This window comes from Corapipo altera, unplaced genomic scaffold (genome assembly GCF_003945725.1).
Source record: "Corapipo altera isolate COAL_440 unplaced genomic scaffold, ASM394572v1 112, whole genome shotgun sequence".
NCBI lineage: Eukaryota > Metazoa > Chordata > Aves > Passeriformes > Pipridae > Corapipo > Corapipo altera.
Genome location: NW_020884899.1, coordinates 3,535,243 through 3,549,156, shown reverse-complemented (window position 1 = coordinate 3,549,156; position 13,914 = coordinate 3,535,243). Strand labels below are relative to the sequence as shown.

General features: G+C 44.4%; 1 protein-coding gene across 19 annotated transcripts in view; it reads right to left on the bottom strand.

The window, feature by feature from the left end:
• Window positions 1–13,914, bottom strand: part of PTPRF (protein tyrosine phosphatase, receptor type F) — a 287,109-nt gene that overhangs the window by 86,484 nt on the left and 186,711 nt on the right. For 11 of the 19 annotated variants that reach the window (XM_027649309.1, XM_027649322.1, XM_027649312.1 and 8 more), the window contains 2 exons: window positions 12,737–12,754; window positions 3,886–3,996 (listed from right to left, as the gene is read on the bottom strand). In XM_027649309.1, coding sequence (XP_027505110.1) covers window positions 3,886–3,996; window positions 12,737–12,754 — 129 coding nt within the window. The remainder of the gene's footprint in view (window positions 1–3,885; window positions 3,997–12,736; window positions 12,755–13,914) is intronic. The other 8 variants (XM_027649310.1, XM_027649314.1, XM_027649318.1 and 5 more) reach the window with 1 other exon arrangement.

Below are 13,914 nucleotides of genomic sequence, written 5' to 3'. Positions count from 1 at the left end.
TGCTTGCCCCACAGGGCCATGCCCTGAAGGCCTGAAAAGCAGCACTTAAGAAGTGAAAACTGGGCAGCAGATTTCTCATTTGATGAGAAATGCAGGCAATGCTCCCGTAAGTACTATTCTATAGGCATTGCTCACTGTTGTAAGTAGCACTGGGGAACACACCTAGTGAACTCCACAGTGTATTAATAAGGATATTCTTCTACACAGCCTTCCTGCACTGAAGTAGGAAAAAAATAATGCCATGTGTAGAGAAACAGAAGGGTGGAAAAACCTCTTCATACAGGGAAAGAGTCAAATAACACTGCCACTGTTGAGGGGTGCACCACACAGGCCACCACCTTCATGGGCATTTCACAGGACAAGACTTTTGGCTGAAAATGCTCCTCTTTGTGCAGATGTCCCTGAAGCTGTAGGCAAATGAAAAATGAAACGCGTTCATTAAAAACCAATAGCGTAGGTGAATCAGTGCAATTATACTGTAATCCCAGTGGGCATGATGAAGTGACACCACCTTTTTCTTTTTTCCACACTAGGTCCATTCTGCCTTCTACTCTTAAATCAATTTCTTGAATGTCTTGAGTAAACTTCTTGGATCTTTTGCTGCTAAATTAGACAGTAAGCTCTCTGGATTAGAGGAATCACATCTTCCATATGTTTCTATTCCCTTCCCTTCTCCCTCCAGCACCATGGAGTCCCAAATCTAATCACTGTTACAATATACTGTGGTAGATGTAACCATGGACCACAAATGGATGAGTGTTTCCTCATGGTGGTAACAACAACATCCAAACCAGCCCTGGCAAACATGCTTGTGCTCAAAGGGCAGGACAGGAATATGTCACTGTGCCCCCTTCAAAATCCCTGCTATGCCCCAGACAGCCACTTCGCCCTGGCACGCTCCCTGCTCTTGCTTTCACCCTGTTCTTGCTCCTCTGATGGTCTGGATGTTTTCTGCAACCCTCTAGCAGTGGGAGGCAGTCAGATCCCAGTGCCGAGCCCCAGCCCCATCCCAGCTCAGCAGCAGCAGCCAGATAGACCCATCAGTCCAGAAGTAGAAAGCTTATGAGGGTTGCTTTCCAGCACACTTAGTAAGATGAAAATAATAGCTGCAAGGAAAATGCATCCATTTTCCTTTACAAATCCCTGGTGTGGAAATGTTTTAACTTTTAATGAAGTCCATCTGTGCAGAAGTGCTGGCTGTAAAGGATTCACAGAGACAAGACACTGGTGTAGCCTGCTCCTTCCTCCTCCTGTTTTTTCACTGATATAGAAAGCCCTGAGCAGTGCCTGGATACTCCTTCTCAGCACCCAGTCTCTTCCTTTGTTAGCATGAAAAGTATAAAGATGCTAATGAGCCTGTGCTTTCCAACACAGCCCCCTCACAAAGGATTACCTGGGAGGCTAGGAAAGGGGAGGACATGATCAAAAACATAAATCCCAGGAGTCAAGAGACAAGCAAACATTTGAACTATTAGAAAAACAATAGGCTGTAAATGAGAGCAGGCACAAGCAGTCCCAAGAACTCCACTGCAGAAATTAGTGCTGCTGCTCCACACTCAGCCATGCTTCCCGAGGAAGTGGCTTCTTGGATATTCACTGCAATGAGGTCAATCATTATAAAACCACCAAGCAATGGCAGTGCAGCCCACATATTTAATTTCCACTGTAATTTAGCATTAATTAATGTCCTCTCTAGCAAAGATGCAGGCACTTTATGAAGATCCTACTCCAAGTCACTGATCTGTCTAATGACAACACTGCAGGACTATCACAAGAAAACCCCCCCAGGGATTCTTTTATTCTGCATTCTAGACCTAAGAAAGAAAGATATTTTATTTTTTTTTCCTTGCTCATTAAAGAAATATTGTTCTCCGTTTGAGTAACTTTTTGAAGTCTTTAACTAATGTAGTAACAATATGACTTTTTTTTTGGTAGAACATTTGCTATCAGAAATTGTAAGTAGAAATACCATCTAAGACCTGAAATGTACAGGAAATATCATCTGATAACAATTTATGGGGTATCGCATCTTAACTATACGTCAGGACTTTATCAGGATCACATGGGTTGTAAACTCACATCGTAAAGATTACGTACAAGAAAAAGGCTTGTTCCAAAAATTTATGTGCAAAAAAAAAAAAAAGACAGTTAACAGCCAAACATATGCCTAAGAACATGCTTTCTTTGGTGAATGTTGGGGTCCTCTCACACATGCAGACCATCCATGGCCCGTGCTTAGCCCAGACAGGACAGATGAAAACCTTGCTGAGCAGCAAACCAAGTGTGAAATTCAGTGCACTCCTCAGTCCTATGGGATTCATTTGCTAAACAAAGAGCGTTCATTAGTAAGAAATCGTGAAGTTGTTAAGAAGATGCTTTTCTACCTCTCCAAGCTTCTGTGCCTTTTTTCAGCCACATCTCTACAGAAAACAGAACATTGACAGTCTGAGCATGTTACAGGAAGCAAAAGCATCCCAAATACTACAGCAATGCAGCTGGGTATCCACAAAAACCTATGCAACAACAGCCAACCTGGTAACTAGAATTCTTTCTCTCAGAGTGCAAAGGGTCAATCTGGGATGAGTTTTAGTACAGCTTGCCTGAAAAATGAAATTGCAAGAATACAGGGAGTTCAAAATCATCCATAAGAACATTGTGAGAGTGAAATGAGTGATTCCATTGCATAGATATAGCTTCATCATCTGAACATGCTTAATTGGATACTTCAGCCTTCCAAAGACTCTTATAATCCAAATTACGCTGCAAAATAGAAAAGCAGTCCCCCATAATAAGCAACAAAAACAATGCCAGAAGCCACTTCTAGAAGCAAACACACAGCCATGAGAAGACTTTTATTATTCTCATGTCCTCTTTCCATACTAACCAAAGCAATACAGCTTTAAGATTGTATTTTCTTTCTTCAAATCAGAGGAAGGAAGAAATGAATATGAGGTTTTATTATTAGACTGTTGATTTACTACATGGAAATAAAATCTGGTACTAACTTCCTAACAAGCAATGGGTTGCGCCAGCACAAGAATGTTCTTTCTCCTCTTGGGAAACCCGTAACTACATTTCCAAAGGGTTCCTGACAAGTGGCTCTGGTTCTACAGAGTTCTCTATGGAGCAGCACATTTTTTTTCTTGCCAAAATTAACAAAAAGTGCCCTTGCTTCTCTCCAGGCTAATTCAAACACCTTCAATGTAGAGTAACAAAACTGTCAGGAGACCGTCCTAATATAAAACCTAGTTATTTTGGTATGTTGAAAACAGTTTTAAATTGGCAACATAGCATAACCATTAGAAAAATCACTTTATATGAACTGTGGTTAATTTCCAGCAGGTTCCCAGTGTGAGCCCTTAATACCCAGAGGCTCAATCATTGATGCATATAAGATGGATTAGGACAACTCCGAAGAGATATTCAATTTTTAAAGGTACACATTCCAAAGCAGAGGCCTAAATATTGTCTCACTATAGCTGAGCACCTCTGGCTCAGCAGAGCATGACCAGTTTTACAGTACTACACCAAAGGTTAGTTTATACTAAGAGGATTAAGCACCACTTGATCCCAATTAAAATAACTATGACACAAAGTTAAGGAGTTCAAGAGAGAAAGGAATTCCAATTCTGCCCGTATTTCAGCATTTTACATAATACCACATAAACAGCAACAACAGATTTCCAGAAATGAGAGTCAAAACCAATGTGGATCAAAGATATTACTGAACATAACTTGCTGGTTTCTGAGAAAAAGGCCCCATCACACAATCCACCAGCTGTGACTGGGGAACATACTAAGGCAGGGAACATTCCCCTTCACTGAAAGCCATGAAGCCTTTTGGAAAGGAGGAGAGTGACCTCCTTGGGTGGATGCTGCTCTTACCTCGAACATAAAGGTTAGCTGGGGCAGAGTAGCGGGTTCCTGCGCTGTTGGTTGCAACACATTCGTATTTGCCTTGGTCTGACTCCTCACTGTTCTCTATTTGCAGAGCTCCTGTACACAAACAAGATGAAACAGACAATTCAGGTTACAGCAAATCTGGTAATCAAACTGACAGCCTCTGAAAAGGAAGGCCATGCCCCACGCTTTTAAGGTATATTCCTGGATAAATATTTCATGATGTTCCCTGGACCCACAGGATACCAGCATGCAGCCAAAGGTACCCAGTCTGCTGTTAGAAACTTGTGGAATTGGTTATTGTTATTTTTCTAATGCGCAGGGAACCAGTTACTGTTGTATTTCCAACCACCCCAAGCACTTATATTCATTGCTTCAATAAAGGAAAAAAACCATACACATACGCACGTATTAATTACAGCTTTGTATGGGACTCCTGTCTAATAAAAGAACCTTTAATAAGCCTTTAATCAAAACAGCCAAGCACAAAGCACACTAACTGTAGCTGTTTGTTTCTTATCTGATCCACACAAAGCTTAGCAAGCACCCAACAAATTGCGACCTTCCTGTAGAAATTGGCGGAGTCCCATCCCTCCCACTTCACCACCCTTCCTTCCAACAGACATTCCTTTTTGAGAAAACACTGTCTTTAGTCAGCTTTCTCCATGTTAGTGATCTCCTTGTTCTTTCAGATTTCATTATACATGATATAAAAAGATTAGACACTCAGCCTGAGACAACAAAGATACACATCAATGCAATACACACAATTTGCTGCATGGCACTCTCGTGAAAGCCACCCTCCCTTTGTCCCAGCAGTGCCTGCTCCCCCAGCTTTGGTCAGGAATAGTTGCTTATCCCAGACTGCAGATTCCTCAGGTCATGATCTGATCCCATCCCCAAAGCGTCAGATGCATGAGGGGTACATCTAAATAATGGCAGTAACTGTCAGAGCACACACAGTAGCAATTTACATGGGCAACCTGCACAGGACTCATGATGTGGAAGCAAGCAATGGTCCAAGGTGGTTTTCTCTCATCTGCTCAGCCTATTCCACTGGTGTCCAGCACTGCTCGGCCTGGGAGGCTGGCCTTTCATCCAGCTTCTTGCCTGGCACAGCTGGTCACACCTAAACTTCCTGAACCAGGCTCCATACTCGGACTAAAAGACGGAGATGCAGAGAAAGTAAGCAGCAGGATGCATATGGCAGCAACCTGGCACTGCAGGAGTGCACGGCCCTTGGCAGGCACTGAAGCGGCTGCTGCTCAGCCTGCTTCCCCCAGGCATTGTGGGAATAATTTTTTAAGTGTCCCCAAGTGCCCAGATTCTACTGGTTAGGACTGCCTGTAAGAGGGCAACTCTGCTCACAAACCATATACTGAACTAAAAAATATTAACCCCTTTGCTTGTAAGGATTTGAACTCATTTCTGCCTGCCACGGTTCAAAATGACCACTGAGAGCCGCAGTGAGAATAGCCAGGGAAATTGCCTTCTCCCTTCTTGCTGGTTCAAGCTGCAGAGGTCAAACTCCGTTTTTCATATCATCAGTACAGAAGAAAAACTAATGTGAATCAACCACTGCCACCTACATTATTTAGAAGGATAAATTGAGACTGTAGCATAAGCCTATATGTCATGGGGAAAAATGAACTTCCCTGGGTTCTGCCATATAATAAAAATGATGTACAGAGCCCTCCCTATTGTTGCATTAGTGCTGGAAATGAGGCTTCAGCTAGACAGAGAAAGCTTGTTTGCAAAAGTCTTTCCACTTACTAACAAAAGGACCTGCCAGCCTGCCTAGCCACAGCGCTCTCTGGACACACACAGGCCAAAGCCTACAGAGCTCTTCTGCTTAATTCAGGGAGGACAGTGAATTTCTACATGCTGTCTGGGAAAAACATCTTCAAGTAGACAGCAGCATGACAGGCAGTGGAGCAGGATGAAGCTTCCTCGCATTGACACGATACAGAGAAGCAGAGAATCTAGAAATGGAGAAGACCTATTACGTTACCTCATGCATCCCTGGGGGGCAGGGCAGGATTGCTCCCTGTTGTAAATGTACTTGTGTTCTGTCCGATCCCATTTTAAATGTGCCAAGTGATAGGTCTTTCACCACTTCCTCAAGGAATTGATGCCACTGCCTTGTTATGCTCTCTGTCAGGAAGATTTTCCTGGAACTCACCATATATTACCCCCTTCGTAATTTCTGCTCATTACTCCTTGGGCATGCATGTGCTGCAGAGCTCATTCCGAGTGCTTGCATCAAGCTTGGCTGGGAAAAGCTATCTAATGCAAAATATACCCAAAATTAACAAAAAATCCAACTGGTTGGGCTGGGAGCAGAGCCAGCTTCAGGTGATAGGCAGGGGTGTCTGCCTAGAAAAAAGTAATATCCCTAGCTAATCCTGCCATAAACACATATCTTTTAACATGCCCCTTCCAGTCATTTAACAGATATCACTGGTATTTATACCCTTTATACTTGTGACCCTCATGCCACTTAAATGTCAGTCAAAGTATTTTTTTATCTCTAGGGACCTCAACAGCAGAAAGAAAAAACATAAGAGGATGAAGAAAATGAGGGCAGAGGGGAGTTTCAAACGACACGCTGTTAACGCCTGTCAGTTCTGCAGCCAGCATGGACCAATTTCTAAAATCATACTATGAACATGTAACGTGTCAGCAACTGCCTACAAAGTGCTCAGGGACATGGAGCAAGGGATTCTAGTTTAGTCTGGGTTGGCACAACTATTCAAACTAAGGTGTGTCAGGAGCAAGAGAAAACCCAGAGCAGAAGGAAGTTAATGCAAACCTCTCAAGTGAACCAGAAAGAAAACAGGTACTGCAATAAATCATCATTAGACAAACATACAGATCCTGCAGCATGGCTGACAGCGAGCAGAAACTGGAAGGATCGTGGTAAACTGATGGCAGTCAGTGGGACCACAGGAGTCTTCTTGAAGGACAACTTACATCTAAGTGATGGATCCAGGAAAGTGTAGGGTGTCTCAGAGTACAAAGAATTACAAATAAAATTAAGAAGCTAAGACGTTTCTGGGATCAGAAAGCTGGAGATAGAAATGCATCTGAGACTTGGGGAAAATCTCCCTACGTATAAAATGCTCCCAGCATTAGTTCAATGATCCCAGAGAAATTCAATAGTTTTGTCTCTTGGAAGGTTCACATCTAGGCTGGACAGGACACAAGGAGTATAGGAAAGGAAGAACTGAGTTCTGAGTAGCTCCTTTCCCTGAAATTCATGGAAGCTGCATCCAAAGACTCTCAAAAGTGCAGTGAATTCCTTGCCTTGACAAGTGCAAAGGACCTGATTTCTATTCCTAGCCCTGTCAACATCTCATAATCTTCTGCGCCTCTGCAAACCAGGGTTAGGAAGGCTGATTTACTTTTACTCATTACTTTGGGATTTATGTTGTACAAGTTGCTGAGTAAGGTCTTCTCCACACAGGATGTTCCTGTAGACTTCTCACATGGACTCTTCTAGTGCTCCTGTGCCAGGTGCCTTGTTCCTGTTTGCAGGGCTGAGTCCTGACGTGCAATCAGATAGCATGGCTTCAGTGGATGCATGAGGATGCACACCCACTACCATCAGGACATGCACACAAGTACACAGAGGAGCAGTGAACATCTTGTTTGGGGGCTCGTGGGGCTCTGCAGCGTTTCTTGCACATCAGAGTGAAACCCTTCCCTGTGGAGCACTGCTGGACCTCTGCTGCCTCCTAAGTCCCTGAGCCACAGCAGGGCTCCAGAAGGAGAAGAGGGGCAGCTATTCCTCACCACGCTCCCATGTCAGTCAGTCTTGCTTGTGGCTCGGATCTGCTCCCGATAAACATCTCAGCTTATCAGAGAGCTGACAGCTCCTGAGAAAAACCCCTGGCTGCTCTCCAGTGCCACGGAGGATGGTGACAAGGTAGAGCTTTCTGGGGCTGAGGGCAAGAGCCAGCTCTGCTGACTGACAAGCATTCCTTCTACTGTATTCCTTATTCCTCTTTCCTCTGTGCCGGTATCTCCTTGCCAGTCCCTCCCCTCCTCTCCTGGCTTTTCTTGTGCTCTTTAACTCTGGCACAGACAGCACAGCCCCGTTAGCAGCTTTCCAAGATACTTATCTATTCAAATATATTTGTGCTCTGGCAGAATCATTAGTTGCAGTGACAGTGGTTAAAAGCAGCATTTAAAAAGTGCACTGCACAGAGAAAGCACGGGAAAGGCAAATCCTGATAAGGGATGCTTGTTGGCAGTGCTGGGTACTGTTGTGCCATGGAGGGCTTGTCACTCTCTCCTCTAGGTAACAAAGTGAATGTAAAAGGCTCTGTGCCACCACACAAATTGATCTCTGAAATTCTGCTATATATCCCTATGGAAGGGAAGGTGCCTATGCTCTCTTCTCCCAGAGAGCACTGCATGGAGCCAAACACAGCAGATCCTGGGGGGACACTCTTCCCTATCTATTCAGCTCAGAGCTCCATCCCCTGTGATGGAAGAGGCTCTTGTTCTCAATCGAGGCATTCACAGCCTCAGTCCTCCTGGCTCTCAACATGGGGACTGACTTTTTGCCCTGGTTATAAAATTCCAGACATGGGATGAAATGCTCCTGTAAGTACCCCAGAGTTAGAGGAACCAGGTTGCAGTCACGGCACTCATCCAAGGAAAGGACTTGTAACACAGATGTAACAAACCCAGTTACCTGACCAGGGCCTTTCCTCTCAGTGAAGAGGTAAATTTTGCCCATCCTGCACACTAGAGCACATGGCTACCCCTAAAACCCTCCCTTCTCTTTACCCCTTGCTCCCACCAGCTTCCTTCACATAAATACTGACTGACTGCAGCACTATTTTTAGCCCTGTCTTCAGCCAGGTGTTTAGATGTGGGTCCCAATCCCTTCTGCTAAAAATTCCATCCTAGAGAAGGAGAATTCCTCTAATAAAATCCAGGGAGTTGTGGAGCAGGATCAGAGGCAACCCCAGACCAAACAAAGACCCATAAGTGTGAATATGGTGGAGAAAGAGACACTGTGAAGCCCTTACAATGAGAGAGTTGGACTCTAACTCCCTGGCTGCTGCCTGAGATAACCAACACTTGCCATGAAAAACCACCAAACCTACGTAAGAGTCACTAATAATGAAAATAAGCATTTCCCATATTCATTACTTTTGGTAATTTATAACAGCAGCATCTCCCAGCTGTTACAGAGGATTGCACCTAGCCTCCATACTGGCACTGCCAAATATGCAAAACAAGGTAACTACAAATATATTTTCACTGTTAGTGTTCATTATGGTTATTATGCCTGAGAGGCCAGTGATTGGCATGCAAGGGGCCTGTTCTGGATGGCAGCACTGCTGAGAAATCACTCTCCTGTGCACCAGAGGCAGCTGCTGAGAGCACCCGACTGCTGCCACGAGCCGGACTCGGGCAGAGAGCGAGTAAAAGAGACACAACGTGCTCAGCAGCGAGGCCTCCTCTTAAGACAGCAGAGTTTCAAGATGCTCTGATCTCTCACTAGCAGGTACAGGAAATCTCAGGGGACTCTGTGTCAGATGCAAGACTACAGCACTGTCAAATGCACAGTAACACCTCTCTGTGCTTCTAAAGGGACATGAGTCAATCTGAATTCCGACAGCAAGAAACATGGCATTACAAACATTTCCATTTCCAGGCACCACCCCACCCAAACACCCTCTGACACTGCTCCTGCAAGCAGATCTTCTCATTTTTAAATTGTTTTCCTTTTGCCTTTTTTTTTTTCCCCCCTGACTGGAAAAGCTCAAGAAACAGGAAGAAAAAAAACCTATCACACACAAAGTGCAACCAAATGTACAAACACATGCTCAAAAAGAGACAGTAAAATTCTTTTAGCTTCCTCTAATCCCTTCGGATAGCTTTACGCTCCAGCTCGCAGGATAGCGTCGAAATACTGGAGCTATATTTAAACCAGTTCGCCTGGGACTGGAAAAGGTTTAGCTGCAGCTATGCAGAAGTTGGTGTGGGTGTTTACCTGGCTTCCCAGACAGCTTCTGACACCCAAGTGAGCTGATCTAAAGTTAATTCAGACAGACCTCTGCTACGCTGACGTCTGCAGGAAAGAAATACTCTTATGTATAGGAACCTCTGATATTTCCTGTGGTGACAGAAAAGTAACAAATAAATCTGACTGGAGAGGGATAATGCCTGAGATGATGATATTTCTTTACCTCCTCATGTGCATCCGATATAGTGCCTGTTCAGTCCAGCACCCACCAGAAACACAACTGTGCTCTGCTCTCTCTTACAGCCCTGGGCAGGAAAATGCAGCCAGGTTTCACAAAAGGTTGAGTGAGTTCAATTGCAGAGAAATGGTGGAAATGAACATCTTATATTTTACTTTGAAAATACAAATGGGGTAGAACTTGCTTAAACATGGATTTGCTGATACTATCTGTGGGTCACCTTAAGAAGCCAGCTATTGCCTAATCTGACAGGCATTTATCAGCTCTGTGTCTTTCAGATGAACAAACATGGATTTCAAGATTAAATTACTATCTGGGGCAGTCCCAGAGGGGTAAAGAGTGAAGCTACAAATGGAAATTCCGAATTACAGATGGGAGCTCCTCCCATTTCAGGGAAGCCAGAGATGTCTTGGACAAAAAGAACCAAATATGTGGGGTAGGGTCAAACGAAATGTTTAGAGACAAAAAATCTCCTCCTGTTTGGAGGGTGCATAGCAGAGCTTCTCAGGCTGTCCTGTGGCTAACCACAGACTGCTACCTGTGGTGGGTTTGCCATCACTCTGGCACAAATGTCTTGGGTTACATCCCAAGTACTCCAGACACACAACCTCTAGCAACACAGACACAGAGGCAATCAAATCAAACCAAAACCACCCCTTCCCCCCCCCAACATCATTACCAAAAGGGTTCATTAAGAGTAATTAGTTCACCCTTCCTTTCAGACCAAATTAATGGATTCCAAAGCATCAAACTTACCTTAATGAGGAACAAGAGTGCAGCTGGGTATAGAACATGGCAGAACAGTCACTTCTACATGGACACAACCTCACCATCATAAAAGCACTTTCATCTAATCTGTCGTTATCTTTAGAAATTCAGTGACCTCCGTTTTAAATAAAAGGCATCAGGCTGACAGAAATCCTCTAGGAGAAGCCAGAGAGCAGCACGTGGCTTCTGTTTGCTCTCACAGAAATGTCATCTTTGACATTCAAACAGGACACATATATTTTAAATAATGTCAAGAACATTCTCAAAATACCTCATCAGGACTCAAACGGGGGTGGGGAGGGGGTGGGGGGGTGCGGGGAAACTTATGTTTTATGAGATGGATGGTTCTTTTCACAGAGATGCGATCGGTTCCCAAGCAGGACGTATGGAGCATCCATGTGGTTCTGGTGCTGAGTCACTAATGTCATCAGGCGTGCGGGGAGGCCCTGGGATGGCTGCACGCTCGGCCGGAGCTCGGAGCACCCGGCTAGTTAGCATTCCATCTGCCATCTCCTTTTCGGATTTGCAGCAGAAACGGGAGATGAAGAAATAGTTTTAAGGAGCTTGTAACATCACAGCTGTCAATCTCCGGCGTTCCGAAGGGAGGAATGACAGATTTATAAGCCCATTCATATAAAAATAAGGTTTGAGAGTCTTTTTCCCTGACCCAGATTTGCTACAGAGGCAACTTAATGCAAATACGTACCAAACGGCAATTCACATTTACTCTAAAATCACTTAACAGGAGCTGAAAACATTAACCCCCAGCAACAGAACCAGTTCCAAGAGTCAGATTATTAACTTCCAGCAGTGATTCAGGGAAAAGGGGGAGGAAAAGGGAGAAGGAGGAAAACTGAACAAACGAGGTCATGTTGATTTACAGGTAGCAGTCATTCTGTTGAGAAATCCAGAGGTCAATCAAGAGGGGTAACCAAAATCACAAGAGAATTCAGAGGGGCCTTAGCATATAACACTGATTAACATGCTAAAGTTAATCTAAAGAGACAGCTTTGAGTGTTCAGGCTAGAAAAAAACAACACTCCAATTGCGAAGTCATTACTGGTGCATACGGGCTGTGAAAAGTAGCCGGGACTGACTGTGCACCAGGTTGGGCTGGGCTGTCAAACCAGGAGTGGGTTAATTAATGAAGGCTTAAACAGCCAGATGTCCTTCTGATTCATCTATTTAAAACAGATCTTTGTGCTGCAAAGCAACATCGGCACGTCCAGCTCAGAAAGGGGGGTCTGGGGCAGTGGTTCTCCACCCTGCCACCACATTAGAGGGTTGGTACACTTGAAAAACAAACAGGAGGAACACAAACAAAGGTGTTCCTTATCCCAGAGTCATATTTGCGCAACCTTTCAAGAATTTTTCTCCTTCTGATGAGAGTTTCATGCCCATCAGCAGCAGCAGAGAAGAATTTGACTGTTCTCTTGTGAAAATGTTACCTCCATACACTTACACCAAAGCAATCCATCTAAAACCCCCGAGACACAAGACCTCAGAGGCCACAACTGCGTGGGAAGTTCAGAGACTTGCAGGAGCTGCAGGAGACGTCAACTCTCCTGTGGTGGAGGCCTGGGACCGTTTTCCAAGCTTTTGCAAACTTTCCGTTGAATAACCCCCTTTCAACAGTGCAAAATTGCGATGGATGAGTCTACAAGAAATCACGCTAAAACCCAACCAAAATAAACACACTAGTGGGAGAGTGCAGATGAGCGAGAGCGCTGGCAGAGTTAGGGCTGAGAGTAAAAGCTGGAGATGAGAAACACCGGAGGAGAAGGGACAAGGCAGACAGGAGATGGAGTGACGTGACAACTGGAGGCACATTTCAGCATTCTTACCTCTGATCGGTGTACCACCTGGTGAGGTAATTTGAATGCAAATAAGATTAGAGAGAAGCATTAGTACAAAGAGGAAAGGAAGAAAATTATAACTAAAAAGCAGAAAGTTTGTTTTTTTTTTAAAGCTAGAATTTGTATTAGCGCGACAGGAATAAACAAAAAGAAACTGATGTGCAATAAAAGTCAGAGTGACACTCTCAGGAGGTTAGTAAAGCTCATCGCTTCCAGGAGTGCAGCATCCAGCCCTGCATCCTGCCATTAAAGCCCCACCCTCACGATCAGGGGCCGAACTGAGCTGCCCAGGTGGTGTTGCTGGCTGGCCTCACCACTTGCATTCACCCCCACCACTGTTCAAGCAGCTGAGATGGAGGACACTTTGGGAAGATGGTGCAGTGCCCCTTCATTCCTCATACAGAGCAAGGAGGGTGTGTCCTGGGGGCTGTGTGACCGTGACTGTGCTGGGCAGGAGGGGTGGAAAGCGCATGGCTGCGGGCACTAAGTGCAATTTTGCTTTGAGGTTAGAATGACCAGTGGGACAAAATCTGCTCACTTAAAGACATTAAACTAAGGGGAGAGTGTAATAAATCAGTTTTGAATCGTTCTCCACATTCCCATAACCCTTGCATCAAGTTCCCTCTGGCAAAGAAATTGGTGTCACGCAGAATTAACTTTCCATACAGAAATATTTCGAAATGCAGTAGTTTCTGGTAATGTAACAGTGGCATGCTAGCCAGACCTCTGCTGTTCCTGCCTAATTTGGATGTTAGCTGGAGAAAGGAATCCCTACCCTCTTTATAAGGCACTGAAGATAATTTTACATGCTGTAATGAAGAGTATCTTATAAGGAGGGCTTCTCTGGGAGTGAGATTAAATTATCCTGCTGCAACAATCTATAAAGGTTCATTTTATGAGGTCACTGTATTTAGCAAGTGGAGGATCCACTGGTCACTGTCTGGAGTTCAGGGTACAATCAATACCAAAGCATGATGGAGAAGCTCCAGCTGGGTAAATTTGCAGGGAACCCTTCTAATCCCCACTTTTGTCCCCTTGGTCTTAATTTGCACATATGAAGGCTGTTAGTATAAGGGAGAGATTCATGCAGATTGAATCTGTAGGCAGTTCATGGTATGTGTTGGTTTTATGCAGATTTGTAGGATCTGAATACCAAGCACTTACCA